Below are 17,494 nucleotides of genomic sequence, written 5' to 3' on the forward strand. Positions count from 1 at the left end.
TTTTTAACATACACAATGGTTCCACGTGTAATCATAATACTTAATGTAAATTTTTAAATTAGATAACATTAAAGTATTATATGGTAAGTGTTTCGGGTGTAGGGACTAAGCACCTACTAATACCACTCCAATTTTACTCTTTTCTCCTCGGTACTTCCTCTCCAAACAATTTGCTGAAACTTCCACTCCATGCAAACTTCCTCCTTGTTCGATCGGTTGAATAGACGATCGGTGTACCTGTCTAAAAGGCTTTGATGCTTAAGTCTGGGGGACCGATCGGTCGATAAGTGTAACTGCTGTAATAAATGCGAAATTAAGATCCTCACCAACCTACCTTTGGGGCCCATTTATAGTTTTCGGTGTGGGCCTATAATTAGGGATCCTTAATCACGACCTAATGATCCCTTAATCGTGATTACTGACTTGTTTAATTTTAATTAATACGGCTGACTGGTCCAGGTTCTCTGTTTGGCCGATCGACCGATGGTCGCTTGGCCAGGCGGGTTATCTTTTATGAGTTAACAACTTTAAGTAATGAAACGTATTTAATCTGTGTGACCGATTGACCGATGGTGCTTTTTACGGGCAAGTACCTTAACCAGTGAAATGTGTTTCATCCGTGTAACCGATCGATCGATGATTCCCTTTATGGGTCTACGTGTTTCCTCTCTGTGGCCGATCGACCAATGGTTCCCTCTATGGGTCCACATGTTTCGTTTGTGTGACCGATCGACCGATGATTCCCTTTATGGGTCCACATGTTTCCTCTCTGTGGCCGATCGACGGATGGTTCCCTTTATGGGTCCACATGTTTCGTTTGTGTGGCCGATCGACCGATGGTCTGTTTAGTGTGCAAGCCTTCCCAACCTTGTTCGATGGGCCAGTAGGCTATGCGATGTTGATGCTCCGATGGACCATACAGTACAATAAGAATTTTTTTTAGTACATATTCTTAATTTGGGGTATTCTATTACAAATGAATTATGATATTCTCTACAATTGTTAGTATCATTAATTATCAGTACCGATAAGGGTTGTATACCAAATATACATGATTTTTTTATCTATAACAATATATAAAGAGGATTTCTTTTATGTGTCCACTTTTCATTTTTCAATTTTACTCTTAATTATTATTTTAAAAATTAATTATTTTATAATTAGTTTATCTTTAACCATTTTTTTAAATCTTTTTTATTTTGATCGGTATTCTAAAAACCTTTTTTAACAGTTATTTTATTTAACAAGTACTTTAAATTTTATTATATATGTCTTAAAAATAAATATTATTAATCTTATAAAATTAAAAAATACGAATACATGTCGCGCCTGTTTGTTCGCTAGTGATATCTTATAAGTTTTAAATATAACATTATAACTTTTTATACATTGTTGTTTCTAGAGTAAAGAAAAGAAATATTATTTTTGTTATATATAAGTTTTGTTTTTTTATTTAGGTTGTAACCAATGTTATTTTTGTTCATGAGTTATATGGTGGATCAATCAAATGTAAATTATTGATCAAAATTTAATAAAAAAAAAATACCATAATTAGAAGTTGATAAAATATTTTCTATACTTCTAATTACTTAAAAAAACTTATCAAATAATGTTTAAATATAATGATATTAAATATAATTAAAATATTAAAAGTCTAATTTTCAGTATTGTTATTTTGTGACTGAAAACTTATATTTACAATAAAAAATGTACATTTTAAAATGTACGATCCGGGTATAAAAATTCGTATAATACATTTTAGATCAAACTAGTAGATTGACATATATATATATATATATATATATATATGGATTGTAATTTTTTTATTTTGTATATTAAAGTAATAAAATAATAAAGATATTATGTAATAAAATATCATAAAAATTAAGTTATATTATTATAAATGTTATTATTAAAATAATGAAATAGCAAATATAAGTGATTTGATAATAATTTTAATTTTAAATATAATAAATAAAATTGATTTCACAATATAATATAATTAATTAACTTTATAGAATAATTATAATAACATGTGATACGTACACAGGTTTTTTTTTTATTTCAATTATTTTTAGAAGAATAATATAATAATAATTATATTTATTTAAATATTAAAAATATTAATAATAATATTAATATAAATTATAAACTTAGACCAAATTTTTTTTTTCTCCTCTCAAAAGCACTTGCAGATTTTGTTGTTGGTATGAGGTGGAGGTAGTAATCATGGGACGTATAAAGTACATTCTAGACTTTTGCTTTCTACACCCAATACTTTCCTTATACACTTCCCTGGGATGTGTAAATTTATGAAAATACCCTATGTAGAATATGGAGTGTGCCAAGAACAACCTCTGTTGCCATTTAATAGAAGAAGGGTAAAGAGGGCATTTTAAAAGTTTCTGGAGTGCAGAAGCAACTTATGGGGTGAAAAAAGAATCTCCCTAAATTCTAAAGCTCCTACCTTTTCTCCCGAAGAAGGCTTAAACCCTTGAAAAACCAGAGACCAGTGTGGTGGTTAATCTTGCATCCACCGTTCATCTGTTATCAAAGGTGTTATTGTAAAATTAATGTTTCTCAATCCATGTTGAAGATGACGACGCCGTTCAAACGCTTACACTTAGTTCGCACACTTTATCGTTCATCTCAGATTGGAGAATCTTCGTCGTATCTGTGAGTAAAAACACTGCTTTCATCGGGATCTCACAAAATGCATCTTCTTTATCAACCCAAATGGTTGTTCTCACCTTGAAATGAAACTCATGGCGCAATTTGCATTTCCTTACTATCAATTCGGTGTGTTTGAATTTTCAGACTCGGTAGCTGCAAGACTTATTCCTCTGCTATATCAAAAGGTAATCTACTTTTTTTCTTCTTCTTCATTTCTATGCGAAAGGGATTTTATAGGAGAGAAGTATGTGAATGATTAGGAACTGGTCTTTAACATCTACTTGTTTACCATTCAAGTTAATTTTTGCCTGATCAGGTTCTGAGGGTAATTTCAGGAGCTTCTATCCTCATGTATTAAAGGGCCAAGATTGCTTTCCCTTTGCTGGTGTAAAATCTTTGACACTTCGATCTACAATGGTAAATAGTCTTGAACATTTTAATCTATTGGGACCGTGATATTTGGGATTGAAGCTTTCATTTGTCATTTTTATGTTTCTCTTAGGCGGCTGAGTTGTCCATTTTCATGAACGATAAGAGGATGATAACTACTCAAGTCAAAGCCCCACCACAAGCGCGGCAAGTGGTATCTCTCTTGCGTTCCTTTTCTTTGTTTTATGACGCTCAAGTTTTTTCTGATATTCTTCATGGTACATAGTATATTCTGCATGTGTTTTATCCAAGATATACAATCGACAAGATTTATGGGGTGTTCTTTTTTGAATGAATGTTTCTATATCTTTTTGGCTTCAGTCTTTAGTTATGGAACTGTTGATTTTGAGGTGTTTTCAATTGACTTGTTGCTACCCCTTTCTCATTTATGCACTTCTTGTATGCTGGATTATATATCCATTTATTTGAATATTGAAATTCAATAACTGGATTCATTATCCTGTTTCCTTTCTATGAAAAAAAAATACCAAAATAGGTAAATGGGTTCATCAAACGAGTTTTTCCTACTCTTCAACGACATGGTGTGCGGAAACTAAGACATGTAGATTATGGCTACAGTTAAGCTAAGTCATTAAAAAGATTTTGATCATTTATAAATTTAGAGTATTTTCATAAGATTCCAAGCATATTAGCATTTCATTTAACAGACCACCCGAGAATCTCCATCATTTTAAAACCTGGATATGCTAGATGTAAGTGCATGCACCTGATTTTGGTCTTGTTCTCTAAAACAGCCACCTAGAGAGAGTTGATGATTAGATCGATTTCAGGCTACCCTCTTGTTTGAATTTGTGCATTTATCTACTACAGCTTAAAAGGACAGTGTAAATGGGTTTGATCTATAATAGCATTCTGTGATCATTTAGAGATTGTTTGATTTCTATTTTTGAGATTTTAAAGATAAAAAACATGTTTGGTTAGTGTTTTCTTACTAGATGTTTTAAAACTATCCTACAAGATTAATTTTGAATACTAAAAGACATAAACAGCTAAAAGATGTTTCCTCGCCAGTTTCATTAAAATCACGATAGCATAACTGTAAATATGTACATTCACTAATAGCAGTTTTTTAACTAACAAAAATACAATGTTATCATTTGTATATCAATGAAAAGTAGACCATTGATATGGATGGACCTCAAACCTCGCCAATTTTCAAAACTTTAGAAGTTGTTCTGCCAGACAAGTTTTTCATTCATTCTGTTTTCAAAATGTTATCTTAAATAAATTTCAAAGCAGTTTTAAAAATTAAAAACAGAAACAAATGTCAAACAAGGCATTAATTTACAGATCAGGTAATTATTTTGATGCTTTGCTGTCATATCATTGATGCAGGGTCAACAAATGTCCCTATCAAGTCCTGGATTTATCTATGAACCTTATGAACCTCGTGAAAAAATCCCATTTTGGAAGAGGTTAGATCTCAGTGGTTTTAGATCTATATGGTTTATACATGGCTTTTCATCACAAACAATTTCTAGTGTTGTGTGTGAGTGTGTGTGTGTGTGTGTGTTTGTGTGTATATAAATTTGAAATTTGCATTGCTATTTGTGGTTTTATTTTAACATTTAGAATTGTTTATGCCTTTTTCTAGTTATTTTCTTTACCATTTTGATATGCCTTCCGTGTATAAGCATTACATTTCTTTATAAACTATTATGATGATTTACCATGATCTTATGTATAATTTCTCTTATGCATCAGATGGTTCACTATGGGTGGTTGGAGAAGAACAAAACATGACATAATTCTTGAGGTGACAATGCATATAAATTATTCTAACGTTGGTTTGCATTATTTCCCCAAATTTCGAGAATAGAGCCAGACTATATTAATTTAACCATTCATCCGAATTGTTCTTTCCATTCTCTCTTTTCTTTTCACCCAATTTTGGATAATCACAGCAGATGTTGCTTTCTTTTAAGGATGAATTATTTTCCTCTCTTTGATTTCATACATTGGAAAAGAAAATGAAAATTAAAATCACTCTGAAAGTATTGTCCCTGGACCCTTTTATTTTAATCCATTCTCTCTTTTCTTTACACCCAATCTTGTAGAATCACAGCAGATTGTTGCTGTCTTTTAGGGAAGAATTATTTTCCTTTTTTATTTCATTCTTCTCTTTTTCTCCTAAATATTCTCTTTTATAACAGAGTGGAAAAGAAAAAGGAAATTAAAATCACTCTGAAAATATCGAACGTGGACCCTTTTATTTTAATGCAGCCTATCAATAACCTTAATCAAGCTTTGTGTTTTACTCTGTTGCAGCTCAAAAGTGCCTATGCTATTGCTAAGTTAAGAAAAAAGGGATATTCAAAAAATCAGTTCTACAAAGAGGCTGTCAATATGTACAAGGAGGTGTGCTCTGTTGCCTTTACTAATTTTTTTTCTTTCTAATTCATCGTGACCAGATCAAACAACAACTAACCAACAAAGACTTTCTCCATTAGGTGGTGGTGTCTGCTAAATAAATCGAATAATGTGATTTTGGTTTCTCTTGCCACTGATTCTACCTTTTGATAATGATCTTTTACCAATTACCTGTTAGTTCAGGCAGCACTACTGTAGAACTAAAAGAAATTACGGAACTAAAAGAAATTAAGAAATGGAAAAAATATCGAATTAACTACACTTTTGGTCCCCCTAGTTCCAATTTTAACAGTATCATTCATATGTTTGAAATTTCTAATTGATATAAATAAATAAATTCATTCCTCCTTGTGTTTCATTGTTTCTACTGTCAGCAAAGATAGTGCCACTGTGCCACATTTGTAAAACTGACTTGCATACCAATATCTTTTCTTACTGGGCTCATGTTTACTAGTGTTGCACTATCTCTGTATTCTCTACTGCCATAGAGATGATGTGGTTCAGTTCCAAATCTACAAGATTGTCACATGCTAGAGGTCTACTTTACATCAATTTGTTGAAAACTAGAGAGATCAATTGTTAATTAATTTAATTTGATACAAGTGTTTAAATTGTTAAAAAATATGAATGATGAATATGTCGCTCTGAACACGCAGTCTTTTTTAAATTTGAAATCTCTGCTAGTTGTTGAGTTACTTATGATGATTTCAAATCCTTATTTAATTGAACAGATTGTGTGCCTGGTAAAGCAGATATCTAATGGCATTTGATGCCCTTTCTTAAGAAACAAATTCACTCTTATTTTTTGGAAATGCCACACCTTATGAATGCCAAAATTAGAAGCATGCACTTTCTTTTACAGAACGTTGGTGCATGGTAGCTATGATTTAATATATTAGGAGAGTGTATTTGAAGGGAGACCATTTTGGAGTGATACAGGCACTTCAGATAGGGTTCAGGAGAATCGATTGAAATAAATGCCTTGAAGAAATTAAGTACAAAAGGCATTTTGTCTGGTCTTGAGTTTTGAATTTTCACCAGCTACGACAATTTGTAATCCTTATTTCTTGGTAGTTTCTTTCTTTCGGTTGCAGTATATGTTGTTGTATTGACTTTCTTTTCTGTATGATTTCAGTAGGTATATCTTGTTTGCCCAAATGCTGATTTTTTTTTTATATATTTTTTTTCAGATAAACACTCTAATAGCTAATGGTGACAAAAGATCCTTACGGAAATCAGTTACTGAGAAGATGTTTTCTGTATGCTTCACTATAATGCAATTTTGTGTATTTTTTGCATTAATAATTTCTAAAGGAAATATAGTTTAATTTACGAGATCTTGTGTTTCATTTTCTTTTGTCCAAGGCACTTAAGAATGAAATTAAACAAAGAGAATCTGCATGGAGCAAGGTATATTGGGAAATGGTTGAGCCTGTTGTTACGATTCGAACTTTGCGGGCACGACTGGTTAGTATTCTTCTGCATTGTGTTTAAGTTTTGGTCATGATGTGGCTGGGAACTCAAAATATAGCACAAATATGAAACAAGAGAAAGAACATCTGCATTTACTGGCATTGGATCACATCAAAGAGCTGACGTATGAACTTGCTAACACTGAAGCATCACTGATCAAAATCTGGTCCCATTGGATCAAGTAATAGTATAACTATCATTAGGTTTGGAAGGATGCATTGTTGGAGATGTTCTGACCATTTTACTAGTGAAAACTTTGAAGTTAATCACTGTTTGTTTCTTGGTATCTTGGTAAAGTTTCTCTGGAGATCTCCCTGGAGTTACTGGTTATATCTTGTAGGCACCATGAACAAAAAACTTAATTTCGAAGTATTTAAACTAGTTTAGTTTGTGCCGTGTAAATTCTGGGATGAAATAGTTCAACAAAATTTTAATTGTATATAATTGATATATTCTGCTTGAAGTATAATGACAAATCTACACGTGCTAACTTCATGCTGAATTGTATTTTCACTCTCACACACGTGTGCACATATTTTCAATTCAGTATTTTGGTTTTCAATATAATGATTGTTTTTATTGATGACTTTCTTTTCAATTACAGATTGGAGTTGATAGGAAAGACCTGGATAAAACATTTATTCAGCTTACTCTCGAGATTTTGGCTAAACAGGTATGCTTTACAATAATAGGACTTTCAACCACTCAGAACATTAAATAAATATTATATTAATTGCAGAAATTTGAAGCATATAACTCGAAAGGGTCTGTGGTAGCTGGAGATAAAAGCAAGGAGGTAATAATGATGCTTGCTAATTATTGTTTCTAAAAACAGTTTTTTGTCATTTCAATTTTGTTGCTCAACACATGTAAAAGTGATTGTCCTATGTAACATATTTCTGTTCTTTAGAAGTTTGTCTACGGGGCAATGAGCAGAGCATTTTTATAGTAGACAAGTGGATGAGAAACTCCTAACTATTTCTGCTTTTTTTTTTTTCGAAGCACTTGTGTTGAAACAATTTTTAAGCTTAGTAGAATTTGAATTCAATATTATTTTAACACCTTTAAAAAAAAAAAAAAATCTGTCTCCGTTCCGTCCATGGACATTCATTTCCTTTTTCTTTATTCCAATTTATCAAAAAGCACAAAATCATTTTTCATAAAGGTTTTGGCCCTGATTGCTGGTTTCCTATTTTTACCAGGTTCTTGTCCGTGATATATGGGTATTTGAGAAGTCTATGTTTCACCCTGGCGCAAGGTGGCGTCTATGTGGACGGATAACACCAAAAGCGTCATAGTCATCTGGTTGAATAAAAAGACTAATATTTATGATAGTTAGCTGTTCCTGTGTTGCATCTTGTAACTGTTGAGCTGAATTCTTATATTTCTTTGTCTCTGGAGCCTTGTCCTCTGAAAATAACAAGTATAGGTGTAAACCTATGCAAATTTTGTTATTTGAATGAATTGGAAATGTTTTATTTCTTCGTGTCTCCTTATCAGTTTCTTTCCTTGTGGGAATGGAATTTGCCAACATAAAATATTGATGAAATAGTAGTAAACGTGGAAGAATGGGCAAAAGAGATTCTATTCTCCAACCCTGTACATTTTTCATCACGACAAATAAATTGTCAACTCCGTATTAATTCCACAACCCTGCTAATAATTTGGAAGGAGTAACTAAAGCACCATAATTAATTAATGATTAATTACATCGCTCAAATTTGCTCGTATCTTAGTAAACATAATCAGAGCAGGGGAGATGCAGTATCAAGCAATGCCTTCCTATATTCTTGCTTTCTACTTTCAGATTCAATGGCAACTTTCTAAGAAAAGCAAAGAATATCTTCAAAATGTTTCAATATCTACTTCCTGATATAAACTTTTATATTGTTAGTTGACGGTGGGTTAATCGATCTCTTCTTCCACCCTTTTCGTATCTTTTTGTTTTCTCTGGGTAAGTTTTAGCAGATGGACCAAAGAGAATTCCATGTTCAACCTATGGGCATTTGTTGCAGGCTCTACCATTTCCTCAAAAAAGCTCTGACTTCGCAAGCGTCAAAGACAGTGACTTTAGGGCGTTCTAGACATGACAGTTCAAGCTCGACTGCGCTAAGAGGTTCTGATTCTAAAGCAAAAGAAGAGGTTCGGTCAGATACACCAAGCCAAGTTGATGATGGCAAGAAGCTTCCACCAACTGAAGGTCTTGCAGGTGACTCTATTTCTTCTCATGTACAGCTAGCTGAAGAGAAGAATAACTCATGCATGAACGATGATAATAAGATGGAAGGAAAAAATGAGGTATTAACATCGCCAACGCCAATACCAACACCAACGCCAACTTTAGCACCAACGCGATCTATAAAGAAAACCGTAAGCATAAATGAGAACGTGGAAGAGATTCGGCCACCTAAAAAGTTTAAGAGGATCTGGAGTAAGTCCTTCCAAAAAATAGGTTCTCGGGATGAGGAGGAAGAACCAATGCCTCCTCCGCGACCTATTCTGAAATTGGCTTCTGATCTCACTGACAAGTCATATTCCTATTCTTAATTTCATGTCTCGGGTGTAATATGTTAGTGGTTTAGGGTTTACACAAGCCCCGTGTGAATGCCATGGGTGGCCATAATGATTCCACGATTTGCTCTCTTTTATTCTTTACATTAATATTTCTAAGTCCTCTTCTGCTTCTTAAATTCGAAAGAAATCGAATATTCATCTTATTAAATGCACAAGTCCTCTCATCTGAGTTTCTCACAAGACTGTGATACGAATAATATAAAGTATTTGCAAGTTTGTTCTATACTAGACCACATTTGAAAATGAATCAGAGTAATTTAATAAGAATATATTACTATTTTTCGAAACCAAGTGACAACAAAATGATCGTGCCTAGATTCATCATAACCATCATAGAAACCATACTGAACTCAGATTAAAAATTGCAATCTTTTGTAAACAATGATAATGCAGGCTTTGCATCATGACAAATAATCCACAAGAAGCAAAAGAAGCTTTAATACAATTATACAAAGCCCTTCAAACAGAATAAAGTTGCGTAGTCGACCTACAATCAAAAGGCTACCTATGAGTGTCAACTATCACTTTCCTAGTTTCCTTCCATTCTATTGAAGCCCCTTCTCATATAATTTAAAACTAAAAATCAATCTATAAACCAATATCGGAAGCACACTATTTACATATACTTAAAGAATTAGGATCACCTTCATTTTTCACAGGAGCATCGTCATTATCATCATCATCATCAGAGTCAGTAAGATGATCAAAAAACTCCCCAAGGTACCAGGGACACTGATCATTCCAGTCACCTCTGCACGCGGTGGCGCGCCATTTTTGGTCAGCTATCATCTCAGGAGAGAGTCCCCATTCCAGCATTTCTTCTTCTGTATGATGAATAGCTAAGCTGAATTCACCACCACTTCCTAGCTCCATAACACGGAACTCGCAGTTCCCAAAATTGTTTAGGTGCTCAAACTGCTCAACCGTCCACTTGAACCACTTCATAAGGAAAATACGCGATGTCAGCCCGTGAGAAACAATTACGAAATTCAAATCATTGGAAGGATCGTGACGAAGCCTGTTCATGTCTATGTCCCTCCACAGAGATTCAAAGAAACCTGCAAACCAATCAAGACGGAATAATGTTATCCAGACACGTTTTACCACTTACTCCCATACTTTTGTACATTCTTCCACCCAAATCTCAAATCTCAATTATCATTTATGTTTCAAAATTAAAGAAAAAAATTATCTTTCCTTTACAACTTTGACAAGTATTTAACATAGTGATTACGTGACACAATCATGAACTATCAAATAGTTCACACTAGACTACAAAAAATGTAATATGAAATTTGCTTTAGTTTGACTCTAATTGCATATTTTACCATTGAAATTTTTATTATGCAAGTTTCAATTTAATAAATTTTATCATTAATTTTTTTAAAAATAAACACATTTGACTTCTTAGTTTAAGGTCCGATAAAGGTTAATGTCATGGTGACCGACAAAACTCGGAAAGAACGAAGTAAAATATACTTAATTTAAAAAAATTAGTAATATAATTTGTCAAGTTGAAACTCAGAAATTAAATTATGGAAAAGCGTTAAGCCTCGATAATGAAATGTGCAATTAAGTTTAAATAAATAAATAAAAACTTATTTTTAAAATTTTGTTTGATTTCAACATCTGACATCATAAAATATGCTAAATTTTAAAACATTATTGGTGAAATTTGTCAAATTAAAAAATATGCAAAGACGTCAATAATAAAAAATGAAATTTAGTCTGGTATCTAATCCTTACCATCTCCTATATTTATACTTCGTTTAGATATATCCATTTCACTTTATTTCCCTTACCATTTGATACCTCAATATAATAATCAAACTAGCTCTTAACATTTGTGGCTTGAAAACCGATTTGATTCCATTTCATTCTCCAAATTCAAAGAGAAAAAACATTACTCGTGTAAAAGTTCAATATCCCAAAAAAAAAAATATTGGTATTACTTCTTATAATAGTAATGAATGAATGATCTTTAGAAAACCTTTATAATGGAAGGACATGTATTAGTTTCATCATACTCAAATTAAGTCTGCATCTTTTAAGCAAGATCTTTCTTTCAAAGGTGGATAAAAATATATAGATTTTAGAGCAGAAGATCTCAGCACAAGTATTCACCAAGATTTTTAACATAGATTAGTCTTTTTTTAGTTAAAAATTAAAAATGTCAGAAAAGCATTTTTTTTGAAAACGCTTCTTCATGGATTGAAAATTATTAAGACTCATTAAATTTAGCAAGTAAAACTAGTCTAATTTCATGATTGTTCTTCTCTTATGAATTATTAGTTTTCTTCATGATGTGAAAGTTCGTTCAAATCGTGTTAATTTCAACTGCTAAAGTATAAAATTAAATAAAAAATTAAGGATAATGAGAAGTTCATTTTATAGACCAATGGTAAAGAAGAGAGAGAGAGAGAGGTTACTTGAAACGCGATCGAAAACATCGGCGGCGGACTCTCCCTCGGGGAAGCGATAGAAGAACCTCCCGAACCGTTCGCGGGCTTCTTTTATCACCTTCATCCTCTCTTCCACCTGAAAGTTCCCGAAGTCCTGCTCCCGAATCCGCGACTCTTCCCTCACGCCAATCATCCTCTTCTTCGAGAAACACCGACCTACCTCGCGCAGCGTCGATCGCGTGCGTGCGTACGGCGACACGTAGAACTGCACTCGCCAGTCCGGTGAGCAGCCGTCCCCGCCAATCACGCGGCGGAGGCGGATGCCAGCTTGACGCGCCTGTGCCACGCCCTGCGCCGTTAAATGAATGCTGTGGTCGGGAGTGGTGGTGTACGCCGCCGTGTCTCGGTTCCCCTGCGACTCCCCATGCCTCATCAGAATTATTCTCTTCGGCAGCACTCCCTTCATATTTTTCGTCTCTCCCTCACTTTCAAATTTACAATGTTCTAACTACTTCAGAATTTGAACAGACACACCCTTTCTTTCTGCAACGGATTTTGAAAATCAAATACTGTTACTAGTTTTGCAAATCTCAAAATTTAATTGCTTATATATATATATATATATATATATATATATATATATCTAGAAAACCGTTTTCATAGTAAAAAATACCTTATTTTATATTAATAATAATTAAAAAATTAATTTGATTTTGGGAGAGTTCCTCTGGTCAAGGCCTGCAGCTGTATGGCGTAAGCGTGTAAGCGTGTACACCTAATTCTCACCCATTAATAAATTACGAATTTTGGTAGCTTTTTGTTGAAATTTTTAATTACTTTTCTTTCCTTATTTGAATGTTGTATTCTTTTCAAACTTCAACCACACTATATTAGCGGACACGGTGTTTACCTAATTTTATGAAAATAGTATAATTTAAAAAAGTATAAACAACTACGAACATTTTTAATTCAAAAAACTTTTCTTTGTTACAACAAAAATTACAAGTGTTATTAGTAATATCTATAAATATTATTCATGTCATAACATTTTTTATACTTTTTATTAAATAAAGATAAGTTTATTATTTAATTACACATATACAGTACCATCTTTCTAATAAAAACTAAACGGATAATTCATCAAATATAATTCCTTATTTCTTTCATATAAAATAATTATATTTTAGTTTTCAAATTTTACTTTCTTACATAGAAAAATATAAACACAAGTGTGTATTTTCTCTAATGTAATAGAAAAAATAATAATATTTTGATCCATATTTTTTACTCACTTTTAATTCATCACTTTAATCATCCTTTAATTATCTATTTTCATTTTTTTTAATGGTGGAATGTGATAATTTAAAGATGATTTGAGTGGTGAGTTTAAAATAAGTGAAAAAGTAGATCAAAATATCATTATCCTAAATAAAAAATATTTGAGTGTAGTGCACAACTTTTAAACAAAACATACATTAATTATTTCTTTTAGAAATGAAGTATGTTTTTGGTGTCTGAATTTACATGTGAAACTTAAATTTTGTTTTCTCTCATACTTTAATATATTTAGTTCTTTAATATATTTAGTTCTTTCACCTAATGATATTAATTTTTTGGATTTTGTTAGAGGTGTATTGAAATTCATTTCTCTCTCAAACTTTAATATATTTAATTTTTTTAAACCTAATGATGTTAATTTGGTGGAGCTTGTTAGAGGTGTTTTAGACTGACATATGGGTTTAAATGCGTTAAAAAGGTGAAAATAACTCAAATGTTATTTAAAAACATATTTGATACATCAAAATAATTTAATGCAATTAGGTTAGAATAATTATATTCATTCATTTTTTTAGTTTGAAACCAAAATGTATCAAAGTTAAAAATTTGACAAATTTCAATTTTATTTTTAAGTTTATGAACTAAAAACATATTTAACCATTTTTTTTAGTATACTAATAAAAGCGAATCAGAGTTTTCCTTTAAATTTTTTATTTAAAACAATTTTCGATTAATTTATATAAATTATAGACTTAATTTGGTCTTATATTTAGACAATTTATTTTGATCTCTATTTTTCTTATTATTCAATTGAGTTTCAACTATTTTTTTAAATAAAGTGAATTTGGTTTTTTATTAAGTTGGTATTAAAGATATTTGAAAAATGCCACATATCAAAGGTTGGATGTCATGTGTCAAGTTGTTTAAAAGGTGCCACATATTAAAATTTAAAAGGTATCACATGTAAAATCAAAGAGGTAAATATTTTCACATATAACTTCTTTTTTAGGACTAACTATTTAATAGGAGGATCTAAATTAACTTTATTTAAAACATTTGGAAACTCAATTAAGTAAAAAAAATATAAGAATCAAAGTGAATCGTAAACTTAAACTTAAGTATAAGAATTAAATTACTAAATTAAGCATAAATTTAAAATAAATTATAACAAATTACAAATAATTTATATCAATATATATATATATATATATATATATATATATACTTAAGTAACTATAAATATTAACAAAAATATTATTTAATTATTAAATTATTTAAATTTAAATATTTTGATGTATGTAAAAAATAAGGTATATATTTGTCTTGTTGGCTTTATGGTAACATGGTGACACATATATCATCTCATATCTGTCTCCAAAATGAAAAATCATAAAAATATCTATCATTATATTTAATTATGTTTAATAAGTATTCTCGTTTTTACCGGATAACGAAAGAAAAAATATAAAAGTTACAAAGTTGAATATTAACTTTGATTATTTAATAAACTATGAAAAAATTAACAATTTAAATAAAAATGAGGATAAAGACGGAGATGTAAATTGGGATGAGATGAGATAGATATGCACACATACAAATATGTACACATACATCTTCGTTCATATCTAATTAAAAAAAAGTTATATATTACAAATAAGTTCTAAGAATACTCACTACAACTAGTCTATTTAACATTTTTATTCAGAGATGATAACTTTTGTATGAAGATAATTATAATAATTAAAAAAGAATAATATTGTTTTATGTATTAAAACTAGGGATGACAACAATGGGACCAGGCGAGGATGGGTTCCGTTATCTCATATCCATCTCTACAGAAAAAATTTATTATCATTCTCATATTCAAACCTAACAGGTATCAAACTTTTATCTCATCTCCATTTTCACTTAGTAGTGGGTATATTCTTGTATCCATATTCGTACCTATTTTCTTACTTTTTCAATATGAATTAATTACTTTTTATAAAATAAAAAAAATTACAGTAAAGAAAACATAATACTATCAAATATTCGTTATTAAGAGGAATATTGTTTATTTCATATCAAATATTTAAAAAGAAATTATAATTGTATACATATAAAATTAGAATACCAAATAAAATTTCATGAGAATAAAAACAGTTATTAAATTTGCAAACATTAATGGAACCTAGTTGATAAAACTTAAAAATATTTTTAAAAAATATAAAAGGAAAATAAAATATATTTTAATTGTTTACTTCAATTTTTTAAATTCTAATGAATTTATCTTTCATACACTCATAAAATTTATAATACATCACTTGATCAAAATCACGAAAAATGCAAATACTAAACTAATAATAATAAAATTTCAACTTAGATCTTGTATATTTTGAACTTCAATATATGTTGTGTTTCGATTCCGACCCAAGTTTGTCTGACAGTCATCATTCTGTCACGATTTTGGACATTAAAAGGCGCCTCGGAGGGTGGAGGGATGTAGGAGTATTTAAACTTCGCTTGACCTCGACTCTTAAGCGATGTGAGACTTATTGGGTGTATTGGAACAAAGCCCCCTGTCGAGTGCAAGGGAAGTTGAAGGGGAGTTGTCGGACCTCACAATGGGCGTCAATGTTCCAATTGCGACCCAAGTTTGTCCGGCAACCATCGTTAGGAACAACCACCGCGTTTCCGAGGTATTGTCCACTTCAGAGTATTTGAGTTCTGTCACGGTTTTGTCCTTAAAAGACACCTCAGAGGGTGAAGGGAGGTAGAAGTATTAAAATTGCGCTTAACCTCGACTCCTAAACGATGTGAGAGTTATTGGGTGTACCGAAACATGTTGGATGGTGATAAAAAAAATTCCATGACAATTAAATTAAATTTTTATATTATAGTAAATAAAATTTATTTATACAATTATAATGACAAAATTATAGTATGATTGATAATGAGTTAGAATATAAAAAATAATCATGTAAAATATATCAAAATAGTATTCTACATGATAAACATAAACAACAAATAAAAATATTAAAAAATTATCAAATGTGTCTTAGAAATAATTTGAGAGACTATTGAATGAAATCACACAAAGCAAAACAAATGTATAATTAAGGGTATGATAAGATGAAAAATACCTTAGAGATTTGAGAAAAAATTTCAAATATCAACATAGTTAATAGTTGAGAAATAAAAAAAACTTGTTTTAGCGAAATAAAAGAGTTCTTTAAATGAAAAATTAATAATAATAAATTAAAGAAGATAATTTTTTTTATATTACTTAGTAAATAAAATGTTGATGCTATTAAACACATAAATTGAGAGTGTTAAACATTCTCATGTGAAAAGAAAATATACAATAAATACAAAATATTAAAAAAGAATATAAATATTAAAATGTTTGACATAAAAAATATTTAATTGACATACATATTGAACATAATTACATAATTGCATAAATGTTATAAAAGGATGAAAAATATATTGGAGATACGAGTAAAGTTTATGACAAATCAAATAACTAGAAGAAATAAAAAATTAGAAAATGTGTACACACACACACACATATATATAAAAGATTTCTTAATTAACTATGAATATTTTAATAATTTAAACAGTGATGAAGATATGACGAAAGAGTATTATGATGCGGGAATAGGGATGAATATGAGGCGAATATGTACATCTTTATACCCATGTCCATAGTCCATTGAAAAAGTCGAGAATATGTACATCCTCATACCCATATCTATACCCATACTAAAACTCAATCAATATGAAGATTTTCCATCAAAATGGTGGCAGGTTCGTGTAATATCTACGGACGAGTTTATTTGACATCCCTAATTAAAACTTTAAAACAATATATTTTAAGCTCAAATATAACAGTGGTTTGTCAAATCTTGCACACTAAAGATAGAAAAATAAGTTAGATTATCCCACCATGCCTTACATCAAGTTCCAATGACACACATTTTTTTACAAATTTAATTAAACCTAAGTTTTAATAAAATTTTATTATGAAGGTTAAATCTTTATCTAAAAAGTATTTCCTATCTAACATATCAAGCTACGAAAATGTAAATAATATTTTTTAGAAATATTGTATTAAATTATTCATAATACACTAAATTCATTTATTTAATTTTATTAATTATTATGCATGGTAACTTACATAAATAGTCAACCATAGAATCATTAAAAATAAATTCAACATTGTTTAATAACCTTGCTACAACAAGATTTTTTAAATAAGTATTATTCCATATAGTAAGTTTACTGGTTTTTTA

General features: G+C 30.5%; 3 protein-coding genes across 3 annotated transcripts; 2 read left to right on the forward strand and 1 right to left on the reverse strand.

Moving 5' to 3' along the window:
- Positions 1–2,435: 2,435 nt before the first annotated feature.
- LOC114191560 (Mitochondrial inner membrane translocase complex, subunit Tim44-related protein) lies at positions 2,436–8,448 on the forward strand. The gene is made up of 12 exons (XM_028080799.2): positions 2,436–2,676; positions 2,818–2,858; positions 2,990–3,090; positions 3,176–3,256; positions 4,459–4,538; positions 4,828–4,879; positions 5,392–5,481; positions 6,684–6,752; positions 6,859–6,960; positions 7,571–7,639; positions 7,706–7,762; positions 8,169–8,448. Exons 1-12 carry the CDS (start codon positions 2,588–2,590, stop codon positions 8,262–8,264), a joined length of 927 nt encoding a protein of 308 aa, XP_027936600.1. The 5' UTR covers positions 2,436–2,587; the 3' UTR covers positions 8,265–8,448.
- Positions 8,449–8,581: 133 nt separating this feature from the next.
- On the forward strand, positions 8,582–9,720 carry LOC114191562 (uncharacterized). Its single transcript, XM_028080802.2, has one exon. The coding sequence runs from the start codon at positions 8,935–8,937 to the stop codon at positions 9,511–9,513; it is 579 nt and encodes a 192-aa protein (XP_027936603.1). The 5' UTR covers positions 8,582–8,934; the 3' UTR covers positions 9,514–9,720.
- Positions 9,721–9,870: 150 nt separating this feature from the next.
- LOC114191561 (phosphoglycerate mutase-like protein AT74) lies at positions 9,871–12,543 on the reverse strand. Its single transcript, XM_028080801.2, has 2 exons — positions 11,970–12,543; positions 9,871–10,598 (listed from the first exon to the last, which is right to left on the reverse strand). The coding sequence occupies exons 1-2, from the start codon at positions 12,406–12,408 to the stop codon at positions 10,153–10,155; spliced, it is 885 nt and encodes a 294-aa protein (XP_027936602.1). The 5' UTR covers positions 12,409–12,543; the 3' UTR covers positions 9,871–10,152.
- Positions 12,544–17,494: the final 4,951 nt, after the last annotated feature.

Source organism: Vigna unguiculata, chromosome 7 (genome assembly GCF_037176805.1).
Source record: "Vigna unguiculata cultivar grain cowpea cultivar isolate G323 ecotype 2 chromosome 7, ASM3717680v1, whole genome shotgun sequence".
Lineage (NCBI taxonomy): Eukaryota > Viridiplantae > Streptophyta > Magnoliopsida > Fabales > Fabaceae > Vigna > Vigna unguiculata.

Bases quoted from the DNA above. Each gene is read 5' to 3' on its own strand.
- LOC114191560 (XM_028080799.2), top strand. From the start codon at position 2,588: ATGTTGAAGATGACGACGCCGTTCAAACGCTTACACTTAGTTCGCACA. The intron at 2,677-2,817 runs GTGAGTAAAAAC...TTGAATTTTCAG, and splicing joins GGAGAATCTTCGTCGTATCT to ACTCGGTAGCTGCAAGACTT. The intron at 6,753-6,858 runs GTATGCTTCACT...CTTTTGTCCAAG, and splicing joins TTACTGAGAAGATGTTTTCT to GCACTTAAGAATGAAATTAA.
- LOC114191562 (XM_028080802.2), top strand. From the start codon at position 8,935: ATGGACCAAAGAGAATTCCATGTTCAACCTATGGGCATTTGTTGCAGG.
- LOC114191561 (XM_028080801.2), bottom strand. From the start codon at position 12,408: ATGAAGGGAGTGCTGCCGAAGAGAATAATTCTGATGAGGCATGGGGAG. The intron at 10,599-11,969 runs GTAACCTCTCTC...ATTGGTTTGCAG, and splicing joins TGTTTTCGATCGCGTTTCAA to GTTTCTTTGAATCTCTGTGG.